The sequence below is a fragment of the Callithrix jacchus genome, chromosome 7, assembly GCF_049354715.1.
Source record: "Callithrix jacchus isolate 240 chromosome 7, calJac240_pri, whole genome shotgun sequence".
Lineage (NCBI taxonomy): Eukaryota > Metazoa > Chordata > Mammalia > Primates > Cebidae > Callithrix > Callithrix jacchus.
Genome location: NC_133508.1, coordinates 65,185,847 through 65,205,457, shown reverse-complemented (window position 1 = coordinate 65,205,457; position 19,611 = coordinate 65,185,847). Strand labels below are relative to the sequence as shown.

Genomic DNA, 19,611 nt, shown 5'->3' with positions numbered 1-19,611 from the left:
TGAGCCACTGTGCCCAGCCACTATGTAGCGTTTTAAAATAATCCAGTGACTTCCAAATCAGAAATACCCAAACAAGACTCAACCTTTTTCTTCCTTCTTAACAGATTTGAAGGCTTTGTAACAGCCACATTGACAGCTGGATGGCGCCTCAGGGAATCCTGACATCACTTAAGTTGCAGCCTTGACACCAGGTTTATAGTTGATTCGGCTTCTCCCAGTACTGCCTGGCACACAGCATGTGCTCCCATAAAAAGCAGGGAGTGTGTAGAAAACGAGTGGCCTATTTTATAAAACTCTAAATTTATTAAAAGTGTTAAAAGATTTCACTCTCCCCTCCAAAATATTTTACAATTAAAAAAAAATCAAAAACTATGTTCTATTTTCTCAGCCACTGTACAAGTTACTGTTTCCATCTCAGGACTAGTCTCTGCTCCTTGAACACTCTGTCCTTCCCTCAGTCCTTCCTCTTTCAATATTAAAGTTTGTTTATAAAACCCTCTACCCTCTCTCCCCACCCCATGCCCTGGTTTACCCAGTGTGGCTACTCTTTGCAATTCCAGGCCCTTGGCTGCAGGTGAAGCCTAATGGTTGGGTGGGGTGTACAACAGACAGTGCCCAAGGGGCAAGAGTATGCTTTGTGCTTCCGGGAGAACCCCTTTTTTCTTGGTCACTTTTTTTGTCCTATGAACACCTGTTCTGAGCCAAATATTTGGCTTAGAGTTGCCCACAGCCATGCAGCTCTGCTTTTTCTGCACGTTCCTCTGGGCGTGAGTCCATGACAGATGGGTCTTATGACTGTACCATTTGTTTGTTTGTGGATTGTTAGGGACAGGAAAGGGGCACATGACTAGAATGGGGCTTGATGGAGTCCCAACTGTTCAGAGTAGGCACCAAACCCCAGGGAAGTTTTGGTTATCTAGTAGGCAAAGCAGGGCCAGCCAGGACTATGGAAGGTGGGGAAGAGGGGAGAAACATCCAACCATATAGCTCTGGAGTGAGCCATGTTCCTTCCGAAAAACCCCCTGTCCATCCCCCCACTTCATTCTGTAGGTCCCAGGAGAATTCCAAAGAGGAGGAAGAAAAAGAGGAAAATGATTCTGTTCTGCTGATGGGAAAAGGCAGGAGCTGACACAGTGCTCAGGGCTGGGGAGAGGCCTGCTGCGATCGGCAGCTGTCACTGCTTCCCTGTTCTGTGAGTTTGTGCGGCCCAGAAGCCAGGCCCTCAGAGGCTTCATCAGCTCTGTTCCTTGTCCTTGACTAATAAGACTGTATGTTGGCCTCCGCTGGACACAGATAAGACCACACGGTTCTCCAGCTGTTTGCCTGTCATCTCCACAGGGCTCCAGGCATCTTCGTCCTGCCCTGTGCCCAGCTGGTAGTTGGTGCCCATGCCCCAGGCGAAAACACGACCTGCAAGGGAGAAAAATGGGTACAGCTGTGTTCAGGATCCCTAGCCCAACTTTCTGCAGCAGGAGAAACCTGGGAAATTGAGGTGGACTACGGCCTTGGCCAATAGTACCCTGGCAAGGTCCCAGCCTCTGGGAGTTCAGGAAGTTGGGAGAACCCAAGGAGATGATGGATAAAAAAGAACTCTATAAACCAGACAGTCCGTACACATTGCCAAAAGCTTCTCCCTGCTCCTAGGCTTGGCATTCGAGGTCCTACCCCACCCTGTGTTCCCAGGACCAGCCACCTTTGAAACTGCCCTGATGTTCCTCTGCCTGGAATGGCATTCTTTGCTTTTCACAAAGCATGGAAACTTCAAGGTACAGTGCAAGCTCCACTTCCTCAGGATGTCTTTCCAGATAATCTCAGGTCAAGCACCTTTGCCAGCTCCAGACTTCTGCAGGACCTCCATGGCTGTCCCCTTACCCACTCAGGCTTTGCTGGTCGCTTGTTCACACCCTCCTCTGCTATACTTGCTACAACTCTAACTACTAAGCCTTTTTTCCCCTGATTTAGATTCTAAGTACAAGTTCCTGGGAAGCAGGCAAATACAAGATGGTATACGAAGGGATTACCCTGATGGAGAGAACAGCTGGGTTAGGAGTCTGGAGATGTGGGTTCTAGTCCCATTGCCTTCTTGGGCCTCAGTGATATCTCATGCTTTGCTATTTCTCTCCTCTGCATAAGTCACCTTTACTAATTTGTTTACTCATTTCATATTCATCAATGCCAGAGCTTCTGAGAAGCAGGAACAAAGTGCCATCACCAACACTGCTCTCTGCATCTTGGTTCCACCTGAGAGTGAACATACAGCCTACTGGGGAATTGGGTAAGAATCATGACCCCGGGGTCCCAACTAGACGGAGTATAGTCGGCCCCACTCACCATCCTTGGTCACAGCATACCCCACAGAGGCCCCACAAGCCACTGAGGAGACAGCAGGCAGCCTGGAGATGAGGGTGGGTATGCTCTTCTCCTCAGCACCTTCCCCGAGGCCCAGTCGCCCATATTCAGCCCGGCCCAGGCTGTATGCTTTTCCTGTGGGAGGAGGAAGAGAGATGAGCAACAGCAGAGGGCGTGCTACAGGAAAAACGGGTGGTAGGCTAGGTGAGTCCCCACATCCATGGGAGTGTGCCCCTGCTCCCAGGATCAGAAGAGCTTCCCATTTCTGGAGGAGGCCTAGGAGAATCTCTACATAGGCCACGACTGAACTCATACTTGGAAGAGTACCAGGACTCTAGGAGGATGAGAGTGACTCTCATGGACCCACATGTGGCACACTCATGGAAAAGACCCAGGCTCCAAGGACCATGGTCTCAGGAATCTGGCTAGGCCTAGGCCAGGGTACATTCATTCCGCCCCCAAACTAGAGAAGGACCTAAAGGCCCTACCTTCTGAATCCATGCAGACTGTATGGTGCTGGCCACCAGAGAAACGCACCCAGGACTTGGTGGAATTCTTGAAGGATGTTAGGTTCTGGGGTATGAAGCAAGATTCTGTGCCTGGAGTTCCTGGGGGGAAAACCAGAGGCATCAGGGGTAAAGGTGTTTTGAGAGCTGCCCTTCTCAATACCTCCCAGTGAGACCGTCTCCCATCAGGATATGGACATTCTCACTTTACAGATGACAAAACTGTGGCTTGGCTTGGAGGGGTTAGATGACCCCAAAAAGGATGCACAATGAATGAGTGGTAGAGCCAGGGCAGGAACGCAGGCCACTGGGTCATGCCTGATGCTAGGCTTACCAAGCTGATGGTAGTTGGAGAGGCCAAAGCCATACACATGGCCCTCGCGAGAGATGGCAAAGGTGAAATAGGCACCACAGAAGGCATCCTGAAATCTCACGTGGCCCCGGCTTCCCCTGGATTTCAGCATCACACACTTGGGGACGAGGAGTCGTTCTGTAGGCAGAGGGAAAGCCACAGTCAGTGAAAGACAGACATATGTGGCTTCCCTTCTCTCTCTACCCCGAGTTTAATTCTCCTCCATTATAAAAGCCCTTGGGAGGCTAGGTAGAGACTCTTATCCCTATTTTATAGAAAAGGAAACTGAGATCAAGAGAATACAAGTGACTTGCTTGGAATCCCACAGTCATTAGAGGTATTATTTACATGGAACTTACCATGTGCCCGATATTCTTCTCATTAACTCATTTAATTTCACAGCAACCTAATGAAGTAGGTTTACAGGTAGGTAGGCTTAGAAATGAAGAAACTATGTTCAGGGTCCCATAGCCATTAGGTGGCAAAACTACCAGAGCAGTCTGTCTCCAAAGTCTGAGATTCTTAACATTGCAAGTCACCCTGATGCAAGCCTGACCATACAGAATCCTTCCTGCCTTTGGCCTTCACTGCGGGAGTGGCTTGCCAATTTGCCTAGCTGGAGGTTCCAAGGCCACTTACCAAGGCCTTGCCGGCCACCACGGTTGGCAAATAACTCAGGCACACGGCCTAGCTGGCCCTGTTCCCCACAGCCCAAGGTGTAGAGGTCACCATCAGCTGTCAGCATCACCAAGTGGTCGTTTCCTGAGGATGAGAAGGTAAGGGATGCAGGCCATATCTATAAGGCCGAAGGCTGGGCCAGCCCCAGAACCAAGGTTTTCCAAATCCTGCCGCAAGGAAATACCCCCAGACCCACCTGAGGCCACCTTCACCACAGTCACATCCAGCTGGACCTGTACAGGCACCATGCTCTTCTTCATGGGCTCCAACAGTCCAATCACACCGTTATTGTCCTGGAAGGGAGGGACAAGGCACTTATCAGCCAGTCCTGCCTGCGCCATACCAGTGAAATCCAGAGAAGGGCAGTGGTAGCAGATGGGGATGGAGAAGTGGGCAGGAGCCGGGCCACACAGTCAAATATTTATGACTAAAATCATTTATGGTCTGTGACTTGCATTAAAATAATCAAGAAGTCAGAGAGTGGATGCAAATAGAGATAAACAAGTCTGGCTACAAGTTGATAATTATTGAAACTGTGTGGCAAGTATATGGGAGTTAAATATATTATTCTGGCCCAGGCATGTAATTACAAGCATGTAGTTCATGCCAGTAATTCCAGTGTTTTGGTAGGTCCAGGTGGGTAGATCGCTTGAGCTCAAGACCAGCTTGGGCAACATGATGAAAACCTGTCCGTACAAAATAAATACAAAAATTAACTGGGCATGGTGGCACAAGCCTACTAGTCCCAGCTACTTTAGAGGCTGAGGTAGAAGAAATCACCTGAGCCCAGGAAGTTGAGGCTGCAATGAGCTATGATGATGCTACTGCACTCCAGCCTGGGTGACAGAGCAAGACCTCATCTCTAATTAAAAAAGAAAAAAAATATATAATTCTGATTACTTTCATCTGTTTGAAATTCTCCATAAAAAATTCAAAATATTCTAGTGGAGAGAGTTGCTTAAAAAAAAAAATAAAAAGACGTGATAGAAAAACACCCATTTGGTCGGGTGCAGTGGCTCATGCCTGTAATCCCAGCACTTTGGGAGGCTGAGGAGGGTAGATTGCTTGAGGTCAGGACTTTAAGACAAGGCTGGCCAACATGGTGAAACTCCGTCTCTACCAAAATACAAAAATTAGCCAGGTGTGGTGGTGTGCGCCTTTAGTCCCAGCTACTTGGGAGGCCGAGGCAGAGGAATCACTTGAAGCTGGAAGGTGGAGGTTGCAGTGAGATTGCATCACTGCCCTTCCAGCCTGGGAGATGGAGCAAGACTCCATCTCAAAAAAATAAATAAATAAAAAGAAAGAAAATCATCAGATTCCTTTATTTCTGACATTTCAAAAAAATTAAATATCAAAGTACTAAAACAATAGAAAAAAAAAAAGATGAGGTTTCACCATGTTGGTCAGGATGGTCTTGAACTCCCGACCTCAGGTGATCCACCCACCTTGGCCTCCAAAGTGCTTGGATTACAGGCGTGAACCACCACACCTGGCCTTAAAACAATTTTAATACAGAATCTGGGCCAGGCACGCTGGCTCACACCTGTAATCCCAGCACTTTAGGAGGCCGAGGCAGGAGGATCACCTCAGATCGGGAGTTCAAGACCAGCCTGACCAACAGGGAGAAATCCTGTCTGTGCTAAAAACACAAAAGTAGCAGTGTGCGGTGGTGCATGCCTATAATCCCAGCTACTTGGGAGGCTGAGTCAGGAGAATCACTTGAACCTGGGAGGCGGAGGTTGTGGTGAGCTCAGATCATGCCATTGCACTCCAGCTGGGGCAACAAGACCGAAACTTCATCTTAAAAAAACAAAAAAAGGCCAGGCGTGGTGGCTCACGCCTGTAATCCCAGCACTTTGGGAGGCCGAGGCGGGTGGATCACGAGGTCAAGAGATCGAGACCATCCTGGTCAACATGGTGAAACCCCGTCTCTACTAAAAATACAAAAAATTAGCTGGGCACAGTGGCATGTGCCTGTAATCCCAACTACTCAGGAGGCTGAGGCAGGAGAATTGCCTGAACCCAGGAGGCAGAGGTTGCGGTGAGCCGAGATTGTGCCATTGTACTCCAGCCTGGGTAACAAGAGCAAAACTCCGTCTCAAAAAAAAAAAAAAAACACCACAGCACCCCAGACAGCTTGGCTTTGCTCCTCTACCCTCCCTCCATTGTACTTTATCATTAAAAATCAACTTCTAGCCCTATCTACTGTCTGGATGGTGGGTTGAGGGTATCCAGTTTGGCATCCACAGTACACTAGGCACGTTATCCAGTCTGAGCCAGGTCTGCTTATTCTCCCATTGGGCAGCTGAGGACCCAAGCACAGAGGTGCAGTGACTTGCCTCAGGCCCCAGGTAGCCTGCAGGTGAACTGGCGATAAATGCCAGACTGGAAGCCCCATGAGGGCAGGGCTCTTGGTTTTGTTCTCTGATGTGTCTCAAGTACCTGGAAAAATATCTAGCAAATATAGGCACTCAATAAATACTCGTTGAATTCAGGCAGTCCTAAAAAACAAAACAAAACAAAAAAAAACAGGCCAGGCGCAGTGGCTCATACCTGTAATCCCAGCACTTTGGGAGGCTGAGGAGGATGAATCATGAGGTCAAGAGATTGAGACCATCCTGGCCAACATGATGAAACCCCATCTCTACTAAAAATACAAAATTAGCTGGGCATGGTGGCATGAGCCTGTAATCCCAGCTACTCAGGAGGCTGAGACAGGAGAATTGCTTGAACCTGGGAGGTGGAGGCTGCAGTAAGCCGAGATCGCACCACTGCACCCCAGCCTGGTGCCTGGCAACAGAGCAAGATTGTCTCAAGAAACAAAAACAAGCAAACAAACAGAATCTGTTGTTTTTTTTTAAATTTTTTTTTTTTTAATTGAGATGGGGTTTCACCATATTGGTCAGCCTGGTCTCGAACTCCTGACCTCAGGTGATCCACCCGCCTTGGCCTCCCAAAGTGTTGGGATTACAGGCATGAGCCACCACACCCGGCCCAGAATCTGTTTTTTAAACTACATTCCTCTTTGCTTTGGAAACTCTGAGATGTGACAATCCCTGCCTCCCCACCTCCTTGCCCCATCCAATTAAAAAAATTAAAAAAATTCCCATACTACTGGGAAGTATCGAAGAGGCAGTGCTGGCAAGGTGACGGGAAGACAGAAGGCAGGGAGATGGGTGAAGACAGTAGGCTTCCTGGATCAGCCTCAACCCAGGGGCATCCTTGACCTACCCTCTTCCCAGGACATACACTTGATGACATCAGATTCAAGGAAGCAGCCAGTGGTGTGGACAGGCCCACATGAAGAAGCTATCATCCTGGGTTTGGACCTCAGCTCTACCTGTGGCCTTTCATCTCCTCACCAGTAAGTACCATGGGAGTATGGAAATGGATTATCTTTGGGACCCCACAAATTAATTCTGCCTTTCAGGCCCCATGTAGACTTCCAGACCCAGACTTACCCGGAAGGAGCCCCAGAGGAAGACACGGCCATCCTCGGTGAGGGCTGCTGTGTGACTGTCTCCTGCTGATACCTGTACCACCTTCTCTTGCAGCTCCACTTTCCCAGGGACCATCTCCGAGCCCTCCACTGATGTGTCCCTTCCCAGGGCACCCTCATCATTGCAGCCGAAGGAGTAGACCTGTGCCCAGGATGCCCTCATTAATACAAAGTCTGGCCTCGCAGTCTATTCTCATGTAGGCCACTCCCCGCTTGACTAGCCAGCTCCATTTCCACAGTGAACATGTGTGGTTCAAAAGCCCTGCCCCAAGCCACCCAACCCCAGGCCTTGTCCAGTGCTGTGCCAGCTCCCAACACGTACCTGGCCACTTTTGCTTAGACACACGGTATGCATGCCCCCAGCCTCAGCCTGCACAACATCCTCTGGAATGGATACCAGGGCCGGTTTCTTCCTCTCCATCACATTCTCACCCAGCCCCAGCTGGCCCACATCGCCCTGGCCCAGTGTCAGCACCAAGCCGGGTTCTGTGCTGTGGGACCTGTGTGAGACTGAAGAGTGAAGAAGATAGCCCGAGTGCGTAAGATGACGACAGCGAGGAGAGGTCACAGGCTCTGGGACCACACAAACCTGGGTGGAAGCCCCTCCTCTGCCACAGACCATTAGTGTGAACTTTCGAAACATAGAGCCTATGTTTTGTCATCTGTGAAATGGGGACAACAAAAGCACCTCTCTCACAGGGTTTTTGTAAATATTAAAAACTCAGCATATTATTCATACAAAAGGAGAGAAATGGAAACAAGGAGACACTAGATACTGTGAAATGAATCTTGGTGAAGAGGGAAAGGGGCCAGATGTGGTGGCTCACACCTGTAATCCCAGCACTTTGGGAGGCCAAGGCAGGCAGATTCCTTGAGGCCAGGAGTTCAAGACCAGCCTGGCCAACATGGTGAAACCCTTCTCTACTAAAAATACAAAAATTAGCCAGGTATAGTGGTGCACACCCCTAGTCCCAGTTACTCAGAATCTGAGGCAGAAGAATCTCTTGGACTAAGGAGGTGGAGGTTGCAGTGAGCTGAGATCATGCCACTGCACTCCAGCCTGGAAGACAGAGTGAGACACCATCTAAAAAAAAAAAAGAAAGAAAGAAAGCAGGAAAGAAAACTGAGGACACAAGACAGCATTCAGCTTTCCTAATTAGCTGTAAGTTATTGGTCTGGAGCCATGGTGTTAAAAGTCAGGACTCAGATAATAATGTCTACCCTTTGCTGACTGCTTACTCTAATTCTGAATTATTTTGTAGTCCTCCAAAATCAAGGTCCATATTTAGGATCCTATTTTATAGAAAAAGAAACAGAGCCTTTGAGAAGTTCAGTAACTGTCCCAAAATAAAAAAGCTAATTAATACTGGCTGGCATGGTGGCTCACGCCTGTAATCCTAGCACTCTGAGAGGCCAAGGTAGGCAGATCACAAGGTCAAGAGTTTGAGACCAGCCTGGCCAACACAGTGAAACCCCATCACTATTAAACATACAAAAATAAGCTGGACACGGTGACGTGTGCCTGTAATCCCAGCTACTCCAAAGACTGAGGCAGCAGAATCCAGGAGGTGGAGGTTGCAGTGAGCCGAGATCATGCCACTGCCCTCCAGCCTGGGCGACAGAGAGAGACTCCTTCTCAAAAGAAAAGTTAATTACTATAATAGTAGAGCCTGCACCTAAAGCAATGGAGACTACGTGGGTCGGAGCACAGTTCCCCATCTCCATCCTAGCTCTCCTCCATGCCCAGGGCGTCCACCAGTGAATAAGTTCAGCTCCTGGGCAAATCACTGTGGAAACAGAGCCCTCCCTCTGCCAACCAGCAGAGAGACAGGAGGGGCAGGAGGAAGAGTGGACAGTGGCATTTGAGGGAGGTACGTGCCAACCAGTGGGGGACCCGGAACCCTCTGTGGGCCAATGGCGGCCGCCTGCAGCCCTGGGCAGCCAATGGCACTCAGCCCCTCCCTGGGAGTGTGGCCACAGCTGCCTGGCCCTCGGCGGCACCACAGAGGGCTAGCTGGGCGCAGAGCCACCCGGTCGGGTTTTCTGGTCAGGAGGGCCCGGGCCGCAGGCACCTTGGCAGGAGTGGGCGCCGGGAACGCAGCAGGAGGCTGCAAAAAATGCCGCAGCTCTCGCACCTGCAAAAGACACTCTGAGCATGATTCCACACTCCCCCTCCCAGATTGGTGGTGGCTTTTCTCTCTTCCCTGTCCCCTCCCCGGGGCCCAGGACAGAGGAAACCACAGCCACCTCCCTCAAATGCCGCCAGGCCATTATCTCATCTCATCCTCACACAGCCCAGAGAGGCCAGCACTGCTCTGGACGCCTCCATTTTATAAAGTGGATAATTTAAACTGCAAGGTTAAGTGACTTGCCCATGGTTACACAGCTAGAAAGTTGGCAGAGCCAGGACTTGAACCCCATGTCGGAAAGTCAGTGGTCCTAATCATCATAATGCATCACTGCCTGGGGTGAAGCCCTACAGTCTAGATTTTTTTTTTTTTTTTTGAGACGGAGTTTCACTCTTGCTACCCAGGCTGGAGTGCAATGGCGCGATCTCGGCTCACTGCAATCTCTGCCTCCTGGGTTCAGGCAATTCTCCTGCCTCAGCCTCCTGAGTATCTGGGATTACAGGCACGCACCACCATGTCCAGCTAATTTTTTGTATTTTTAGTAGAGACGGGGTTTCACCATGTTGATCAGGACGGTCTCGATCTCTTGACCTCGTGATCCACCCACCTCGGCCTCCCAAAGTGCTGGGATTACAGGCTTGAGCCACCGCGCCCGGCCCGAGTCTAGTTTTTTTGCCAGTACTGCCTGAGTACCTTGAGAGGAGTTTCTGCCCACTTTGTGATTCCCAGAGGGTGCGACTGAATTTGCTATAAGAAACCTTCCAGCTGGGTGGGGTCTCTGCACATCCATACCCTTCAGCTTCAAGTGTCAGGAAGGAAGGAGCCCAGCCCTGGGTTCTTCTGGTTTCAAGGGGCCATCTGTACCCACAAAGAGGCCAAGGCCAACTCACCCTTCACCTTCTTGTTTTTGGGGATGGCATCTTCTGGGGGTGACTTTCTTTTAGCTATGCGCTTGGGTGGCATCTTCCTGTCCTGAAAAAGTCTGTCAAATACTACACATCAGAAATGGCAAACATTTTCCTGTGCCAATTAGATATTTATCAATAACCCTAGAAATAGGTAAAAGGAATTGCCCAACAATTCCACTTTTCAAAATGTATCCCAAGAACAGAATAATGGATGTACCCAGACACTGTTACACAAATATTCTCTACTATATTCTTCATAACATTGTAAAAACAAAAACAGGACAATCCAGGTGTTCCATAGTAGTGAACTAGTTAAATATGTGGTATATTCACGATACAACAGTATGAAGTCATCAAAAGTGATGTTTTCAGAGATGGATATATTTAATTGGAAGATGTTCCCCATTGCCAAGTGAAACAAGCAGACTGAAGGACAGCCAGCTGCTTCTCAGGTAAAAAGAAGAAGAAAAAAAAAAGAAAAAAGAAAAACAGCCGGCTGGGCACAGTGGCTCACACCTGTAATCCCAGCACTTTGCTAGGCTGAGGCTGGCGGATCACCTGAGGTCAGGAGTTCAAAACCAGCCTGGCCAACATGGTGAAACCCCATCTCTATTAAAAATACAAAAATTAGCCGGGTGTGGTGGTTCACGCCTATAATCCCAGCACTTTGGGAGGCCGAGGCGAGTGGATCACGAGGTCAAGAGATCGAGACCATCCTGGTCAACATGGCGAAACCTCTTCTCTACTAAAAATACAAAAAAAAATTAGCTGGGCATGGTGGTGCATGCTTGTAGTCCCAGCAACTTGGGAGGCTGAGGCAGAGGTTGCGGTGAATTGAGATCATGCCATTGCACTCCAGCCTGGGTAACAAGAGCGAAACTCTGTCTCAAAAAAAAAAAAAAAAAAAAAAAGAATACAAAAATTAGCTGGCATGGTGGTGGGTACCTGTAATTCCAGCTATTCAGGAGGCTGAAGCAAGAGAGTTGCTTGAACCCAGGAGATGGTGGAGGTTGCAGTGAGCTGAGATGGCGCCATTGCACTCCAGCCTGGGCGACAAAGCGAGACTGTCTCAAAAAAAAAAAAAAAAAAAGGCCAGGCGTGGTAGCTCGTGCCTGTAATCCTCCCAGCACTTTGGGAGGCCAACGTGGGTGGATCACTTGACATCAGGAGTTCGAGACCAGCCTGGCCAACATGGTGAAACCCTGTCTCCACTAAAAAAAAAATATATATATATATACACATATATGTATAAAAATCAGCTGGGCATGGTGGTGTGTGCCTGTAATCCCAGCTACTTGGGAGGCTGAGGCAGGGGAATTGCTTGAATCTGGGAGGTGGAGGTTGTAGTGAGCTGAGATCACGCCATTGCACTCTGCACTTCAGCCTGGGTGACAGAGTGAAACTCTGTCTCAAAAACAAAACAAAACAGCCTATCATCCAACATTTTGGAAAAAAAATGCATATACAGATAAAAATATGTGAGAAAGATGGGTGGAAGAAGATATATCCCATGTTAACAATGACAACCTCTGGAAAATGGTATTATAGATAATTATTACTTGTTTCTTTGTACCTTCCTATATTTTCTTGTGCCTCAGCCTTTCGAGTAGCTGGGATTACAGCCGTGAACCACCATGCCCTGCTAATTTTTGTCTTTTTAGTAGAGATGGGGTTTCACCATGTTGGCCAGGCTGGTCTCAAACTCCTGATCTCAAGTGATCCACCCACCTTGGCCTCCCAAAGTGACAGGATTACAGGTGTGAGCCACTGCATCCGGCCAATTACATGTATTTAAAAAACTTTTAAGTCTGTTGTAAAAAATTAAAACATGGGCTGGGCATGGTGGCTCACGCCTGTAATCCCAGCACTTTGGGAGGCTGAGGCGGGTGGATTACCTGAGGTTGGAATTCGAGATCAGTCTGACCAACACGGAGAAACCCCATCTCTACTAAAAATCCAAAATTAGCCAGGCATGGTGGTACATGCCTGTAATCCCAGCTACTCAGGAGGCAGGAGAATCACTTGAATCTGGGAGGCAGAGGTTGCAGTGAGCCAAGATTGCGCCATTGCACTCCAACCTGAGCAACGAGCGAAACTCTGTCTCAAAAAAAAAAAAAAAAAAAAAAAAAAAAAAAAAAAAATTAAAACATTGAAGAACAACATTAAGTGAACTACCCATCATAACTCCATTCAACCCCATGAAAGCACCAGTAACTCTGGTAATATTTTACTGTTATAATCAGAGGGAGAGAAAAACTATTTACTTTTTTTATTTAACTGATTGATTTTTAGAGAAAATGTGCTCCCACACTTGTAATCCTAGCACTTCGGGAGGTTTAGGCAGGAGGATCACTTGAGCCCAGGAGTTCAAGACCAGCCTGGGCAACATGGCAAAACTCATCTCTATCCAAAATAGTAAACAATTAGCTGGGCATGGTGGTGCACACCTATAGTCCCAGCTACTCAGGAGACTGAGGTGGGAGGATGGCTTGAGCCTGGAAGGTTGAGGCTGCAGTGACTGGAGGCTATACCACTGCACTTCAGCCTGGGCGATAGAGTGAGACCTTGTCTCAAAAAAATAAAACACGTGCACTGAAAATGGCAGCTGCTGTGGGAAGGGTGCTCTGAGTTTCAGTTGTCTGACATATGACTGCCAGTCCTTGGGGCATTTCTGCCACTACAGCCCTCAGGCCTGCTGCTTCTGGAAGAATGAGCTTGACAAATATATTGTGGTCTGGTTCAGTCAAGCAAAATTCTCTAGCACCAGTTCCTCATACCATGCACCCGATATCACCCACCATGCACCCTATTTTAAGGGTACAGCCATTGTTAATTGAGAGTTCAAAGACCTCAGCCTTGATGACTTTAAGGAGAAATATTTGGTGCTTTTCTTCTATCCTTTGGTTTTTTTTTTTTGAGACAGAGCTGATCCACTCTGTTGCTCAGGCTGGAGTCCAGCGACACAATCTCGGCTCACTCATCGCTAAGGAATTTCATGATGTGAACTGTGAAGTTGTTGCAGCCTCAGTGGATTCCCACTTTAGCCAGACTGCCTGGATAAATACACCAAGGAAGAATGGCGGGCCAGGAGCGGTGGCTCACACCTGTAATCCCAGCACTTTGGAAGGCTGAGGTGGGTAGATCATGAGGTCAAGAGATTGAGACCATCCTGGCCAACATGGTGAAACCCTGTCTCTGCTGGGCGTGGTGGCGTGTGCCTGTAGTCCCAGCTACTTGGGAATCTGTTTGCAGTGAGTAGAGTATCCAGCTACTGCACTCCAGGCTGGCGACAGAGCGAGATTCCATCTCAAAAAAAAAGAAAGAAAGAATAGCGGTTTGGGCCACATGAACATCGCCCTCTTACCAGAGTTAACTACGCAAATTTCCTGAGACTATGGTGTGCTGTTAGAAGGTCCTGGCCTTGCACTAAGAGGTCTCTTCAGAATTGACCCCGGTGAAGTCATCAAGGACTTGAATGTCAATAACCTCCCAGTGGGCTGAAATCCTCCTCTTGGTGAAGGCATTCCAGTATGTAATAACCTATGTAGAGGTCTGCCCAGTGAACTGGACACACCGGATTCTCCTACAGTCAAGCCAAATCCAGCTGCTTCCAAAGAGTACTTTCAGAAGATAAATCAGTAGATCACCCACGTGTATCTTCACCTTCTCACTCCAGAGAAGAACCACATTTGAAACCTGCTTTTATCATTTTAAAGGTGATTATCTGTAGGCCAGGCATGGTGGTTCAAGCCTGTAATCCCAGCATTTTGGGAGGCTGAGGTGGGCGGATCACGAGGTCAAGAGATCAAGACCATCCTGGCCAATATGGTGAAACCCCGTGTCTACTGAAAAATACAAAAATTAGCTGGGCGTGGTGGCGTGCGCCTGTAGTCCCAGCTACTAGGGAGGCTGATGCAGGAGAACTGCTTGAACCCAGGAGGCGGAGACTGCAGTGAGCCAAGGTTGCACCACTGCACTCCAGCCTGGGGCCTGGCGACAGAGCAAGACTCCGTCTCAAAAAAAAAAAAAAAAAAAAAGTGGCAGAGTGACTGACTTAACTGATCACATATGATCCCTCATCCCTGAAATTTATAGTTTACGTAGTCATTTGACTTATTTTATTTATTAGCTAACTTTGTCTACATATATTTCTAGATATTGATCATTGTAATTGATTTTCAAGGATATTACTGAACCCAGGAAATGCATTTTGAAACTATTATAATTATTTTCTTTGCTGAAGTGTTCAGTGTAAAACATGTAATACAAATAAACATTTTAAAATAAAAATTTTTAAAAAGCTATTTTCATTAAATAAAACCAATCCAGAGCATTTATACCCTGCCCTGCCCATCCCCACTGCTTTTTTTAAGTCAAGGTCTCATTCTGTTCCCCAGGCTGGAGTGCACTGATATAATCATAGGCTCACTGCAGCCTCAACCTCCTGGGTCAAGCATTATTCCTGCCTCAGCCTCCCAAGAGGCTGGAACTAGAGGAGTACACCATCATACCAAGCAATTTATCCCCACTGACGCGTAACAATAACATGGCACCGAAGTTACCGGTACTTATCTCAAGGTTGAAGGGAGTTTTGAGGGAGATTTCACTTAATGTTGTTCATCAATGTTTTATTTTTTAAAACAGACAAAAATTGGCCAGGTGCGGTGGCTCATGCCTATAATCCCAGCACTTTGGGAGGCCGAGGTGGGTGGATCACGAGGTCAAGAGATTGAGACCATCCTGGTCAACATGGTGAAACCCTGTCTCTACTAAAAATACAAAAAATTAGCTGGGCACGGTGGCGCATGCCTGTAATCCCAGCTACTCAGGAGGCTGAGGCAGGAGAATTGCCTGAACCCAGGAGGCGGAGGTTGCGGTGAGCCGAGATCACGCCATTGCACTCCAGCCTGGGTAACAAGAGCGAAACTCCGTCTCAAAAAAAAAAAAAGCAGACAAAAATTTAAAAATAAGGCCAAGTGCAGTGGCTCATGCCTGTAATCCTAGCACTTTGGGAGGCTGAGGTGGGTGGATCACCTAGGTCAGGAGTTCAAGACCAGCCTGGCTAACATGGGAAACCCTGTGTCTACTAAAGATACAAATATTAACCAGGCATGGTGGCGGGCGCCTGTAATCTCAGCTACTCAGGAGACCGAGGCAGGACAATTGCTGGAACGCAGGAGACAGAGGTTGCAGTGAGCTGAAATTGCACCACTGCACTTTAGCCTGGGTGACAACAGCAAGACTGTCTCAAAAAAAAAAAAATTAAAATATAGAAGTGCCACATCTGGGAGGAGCCTAGCTTTTCTAAACTGTTTAAGAACAGATCAAAGCTATATATGCAGTCACACTAACAAACGCCATGTATGACATAAATGAGGAAAGGAAACCACCTATGGGTGATAAGGAAAGGTGGCAGTAGGAAGGTCCAGGGCAGCTGAAAGCCTCAGCCCCTCCACACTCCTGTCTTTTAACTGCTGCTGCTGCTTCCCAAAACTTCCATGTCTTCTCCAGGCTGCTGGGAAAACAAACATTCACCCCAGCTCTCTAATTCCAATCTAGCCCAAATTGTGTCCAATGTCTCTTTTTTTTTCTTTTTTTTGAGACGGAGTTTCGCTCGTTACCCAGGCTGGAGTGCAATGGCATAATCTTGGCTCACCGCAACCTGTGCCTCCTGGGTTCAGGCAATTCCCCTGCCTCAGCCTCCTGAGTAGCAGGGATTACAGGCATGCGCCACCATGTCCAGCTAATTTTTTGTATTTTTAGTAGAGATGGGGTTTCGCCATGTTGACCAGGATGGTCTCGATCTCTTGACCTTGTGATCCAGCTGCCTCGGCCTCCCAAAGTGCTGGGATTACAGGTGTGAGCCGCCACGCCCAGCCAATGTCTTTTTTTACTCTACACATGCAGCTCTGGAAATAAATTTTTATTGAGCCCTGTTCTTTTTTTTTTTCTTTTTTTTGAGACAGAGTCTCACTCTGTCACCCAGGCTCAAGTGCAGTGGCACAATCACAAGGCTCATGGCAGGCTTGACCTCTTGAACTCAGGTGATCCTCCCACCTCAGCCTCCAGGGTAGCTAGGACTACAGGTCTGTGCCACCATGCCCAGCTAAGTTTTGTATATTTTGTAGAGGAGGGTTTTGTCATGTTGCCAAGGCTGGTCTAGAACTCCTGGGCTCAAGGGATCTACCCACCTCAGCCTCCCAAAGTGCTGAGATTACAACAGGTGTGAGTCACCACCCCCAGCTGGAGCTATAGTCTTTAAGGCCATGAAAAACAATCAGATTGTCTAAGACTCTACCTAATGTTACAAAGGGAAGGAGAACTCCAAGAGCCCTTCTCAGTGTCAGCTGTGGGCCTAACCAGCACCCTCTTCCTTCTAGTGCGTCCTGAGAGCCCAGCCTTGCTAGCTCTCCCTCTGGGGTGCAGGAATACAAGGCCAGGCACTTTTCTGCTGATTATTCTGGGGAAGAAGTACAAAATACTGAAGATGGGAAAGTAACCAAGGGCCAGAATCCTGACAAGCCTGTGCAGGCTGAGCTTCTGCAGGTTGTCACTGGACCAGTTCTGACTGATGAGGTGGCAGTTCTGAACTTCACCCAACTTTTATTCTCCCGGGGAGAATAAAAAGGACTCCTCCCTGTCTTTTGAGACCCTCAACCCACACTAAAAATGCACACTCTTTGGGATTAGAGGGAACTGGATTCACCTTCCAGAGCTTGTGACTGGCCAGTGGCCTTAACCTCTCTGAACTGTATCCTCATCTATAAAAGGGGATACAATGACTACTTCTCAGGGCTGTCATCAAGATGGTTGTAAATCCACAAATATTTACAGTGCTGGCTGGGCGCAGTGGCTCATGCCTGTAATCCCAGCACTTTGGAAAGCCCAGATGGGTAGATAACCTGAGGTCAGGAGTTCGAGATCAGCCTGACCAACATAGTAAAACCCTGTTTCTACTAAACACAAAAAATTAGCTGTGTGTGGTGGCAGGTGCCTGTAATCCCAGCTACTTGGGAAGCTGAGGCAGGAGAATGGCTTGACCCCGGAAGGCAGAGGTTGCAGTGAGCTGAGATTGTGTCATTGCACCCCAGCCCAGGCAACAAGAGTGAGAACTCTGTCTCAAAAAAAAAAAAAAATTTTTTTTATGGTGCTTACTACCACTGCTTCGCTTTGGGCCAGGAGGTGTAGCAAGGGAAAAGGAGACTAACAGACTAACCCTTTTATACTCTCGTAATTTGTTTATCCTTTTTATTTATTTATTTTTGAGACAGGGTCCAGCTCAGACTGGAGGGCAGCGGCACAGTCATGGCTCACTGCAGCCTCAACCAACTAGGCTTAAGCCATCTGCGTAGCTGAGACTACAGGTGTGTACCACTATGCCTGGCTAATTTTTGTATATTTTGTAGAAACAGGGTTTTGCCATGTTGCCCAGGCTGTTCCTGAACTCCTGGGCTCAAGCAATTCTCTAGCCTTGGACTCCCAAGTCCTGGGATTATAGGTGTAAGCCACCATGCCCGGCCTTTTATTTTATTCTTTTAAGAGAGGAGGTCTTGCTCTGTCACCTAGGCTGGAGTTCAGTGGTGCAATTAGCTCACTGCAGCCTCAAACTCACGGGCTCAACGATGCTTCCACTTCAGCTTCCCAAGAGACTGGGATCATGAGCATGTGCCACAGCGTTTGGTTTGATTTGTTCATCCTAAAAAAAATCCAGGGGATTCTTGGCAGGCCTGTCCAGGATCCCTCCATGAGCCTGGCCAAACACAGACTCCCAGGCTTGGGACTTCCATGCAGTGAGATAGAGAACACTGTTGAACAAACAGGAGAGGAGAGACCTGGAGCTCCATGTTGCTAGGTGTTTGCATTAAATTTGAAGTGCTTGGGAGCCATCCCAGAAAGGATGTTAGGCAGGCAAAGTTAGATGGGGTAGGGGGTGGGATATAAGAGGCACCCTTGTTTTAGGTAGACAGTTGTATCCCAAGGCAAATACCCCATCAGTTCATCAGAATAATCTGTAGCAGTCTGCTGTGCCTGGATGGGAAGCTGTATTAGCATGAAAAAGTACTCAGGCCAGATGTGGTGGCTCACGCCTGTAATCCCAGCACTTTGAGAGGCCGAGGTAGGTGGATCACGAGGTCAAGAGCTCGAGACCATCCTGGTCAACATGGTGAAACCCCGTCTTTACTGAAAATACAAAAAATTAGCTGGGCATGGTGGCACGTGCCTGTAATCCCAGCTACTCAGGAGGCTGAGGCAAGAGAATTGCGGTGAGCCGAGATCGCACCATTGCACTCCAGCTTGGGTAACAAGAGCGAAACTCCGTCTCAAAAAAACAAAAGTACTCAGAACAAGAAGTCAGGAGGAAAAAACAGGAAACAATTATGTCAGCATAGTTGGTGCTGATGCTGGGCTGCCATGAGCACAGCCTGGAATGGAGTCAGACACATAACGGCTATTTGAGGTGTTGGTGTCATGGGGCATTAACCAAAAAATTTGTTATTGTGGATGGAATCAACCCAGTCAACATCTCCTTAGTTATCTGTGTTTGGCTAATATTCTGGAGAGTTTCACTACAAGCTGGACACAATGATTCCCCTCTACAGAGAATACTGAGGCCTGGCCCGGCGCGGTGGCTCATGCCTGATCCCAGCACTTTGGGAGGCCAAGGCAGGCGGATCACAAGGTCAGTAGTTTGAGAACAGCCTGGCCAACACGGTAACTCTGTCTCTACTAAAAAGCACAAAAATTAGCTGGGCGTGGTGGTGGGCGTCTGTAGTCCCAGCTACTCAGGACACTGAGCAGGAGAATCCCTTGAACCCAGCAGGCGGAGGTTGTAGTGAGCTGAGGTTGCGCCACTGCACTCCAGCCTGGGCGACAGAGGGAGACTTCACCTCAAAACAAAACAAAACAAAACAAAACAAAACAAAACAAAACACTTAGGCTCAGAAAGGTGAAGTATCTCACTCAAGATTGGAAGAGGAGGCCAAGATCTGAACCAAGTCAGTCAGACTCCAGAGCTGGTGCCCTTGAGTGTTAGAAGAAATTTCTTCTGCCTCCTTCTTCCCCACGCTCCCTAGTCTCTCAGCTTGCTGGGTACTGTCTCTCCTTCTTCCCCTAGGAAGGACAGCAACTTATCGCTGGTTTTCCTGTCCCCACTCTCATCTCATTCTCTAAGTCATTCATGATAAATAAA

The 19,611-nt window shown here is 48.1% G+C and overlaps 1 protein-coding gene and 1 pseudogene across 8 annotated transcripts in view; one reads left to right on the top strand and one right to left on the bottom strand.

Annotated features, from left to right (window-relative positions):
* Positions 1 to 283: 283 nt before the first annotated feature.
* RCC1 (regulator of chromosome condensation 1) overlaps positions 284 to 19,611 on the bottom strand; it is a 31,240-nt gene continuing 11,912 nt past the window's right edge. For 4 of the 8 annotated variants that reach the window (XM_035306648.3, XM_009000729.5, XM_035306650.3 and 1 more), the window contains 9 exons: positions 10,404 to 10,495; positions 7,707 to 7,894; positions 7,347 to 7,526; positions 4,082 to 4,178; positions 3,847 to 3,969; positions 3,190 to 3,345; positions 2,838 to 2,957; positions 2,332 to 2,484; positions 284 to 1,410 (listed from right to left, as the gene is read on the bottom strand). In XM_035306648.3, coding sequence (XP_035162539.1) covers positions 1,235 to 1,410; positions 2,332 to 2,484; positions 2,838 to 2,957; positions 3,190 to 3,345; positions 3,847 to 3,969; positions 4,082 to 4,178; positions 7,347 to 7,526; positions 7,707 to 7,894; positions 10,404 to 10,495 — 1,285 coding nt within the window. In that variant the 3' untranslated portion in view covers positions 284 to 1,234. Of the gene's footprint in view, positions 1,411 to 2,331; positions 2,485 to 2,837; positions 2,958 to 3,189; positions 3,346 to 3,846; positions 3,970 to 4,081; positions 4,179 to 7,346; positions 7,527 to 7,706; positions 7,895 to 9,414; positions 9,520 to 10,403; positions 10,496 to 12,316; positions 12,342 to 12,407; positions 12,519 to 19,611 lie in introns of those variants that run through there. The other 4 variants (XM_054258401.2, XM_054258403.2, XM_054258402.2 and 1 more) reach the window with 4 other exon arrangements.
* Positions 13,020 to 14,063, top strand: LOC108592546 (thioredoxin-dependent peroxide reductase, mitochondrial-like; annotated as a pseudogene).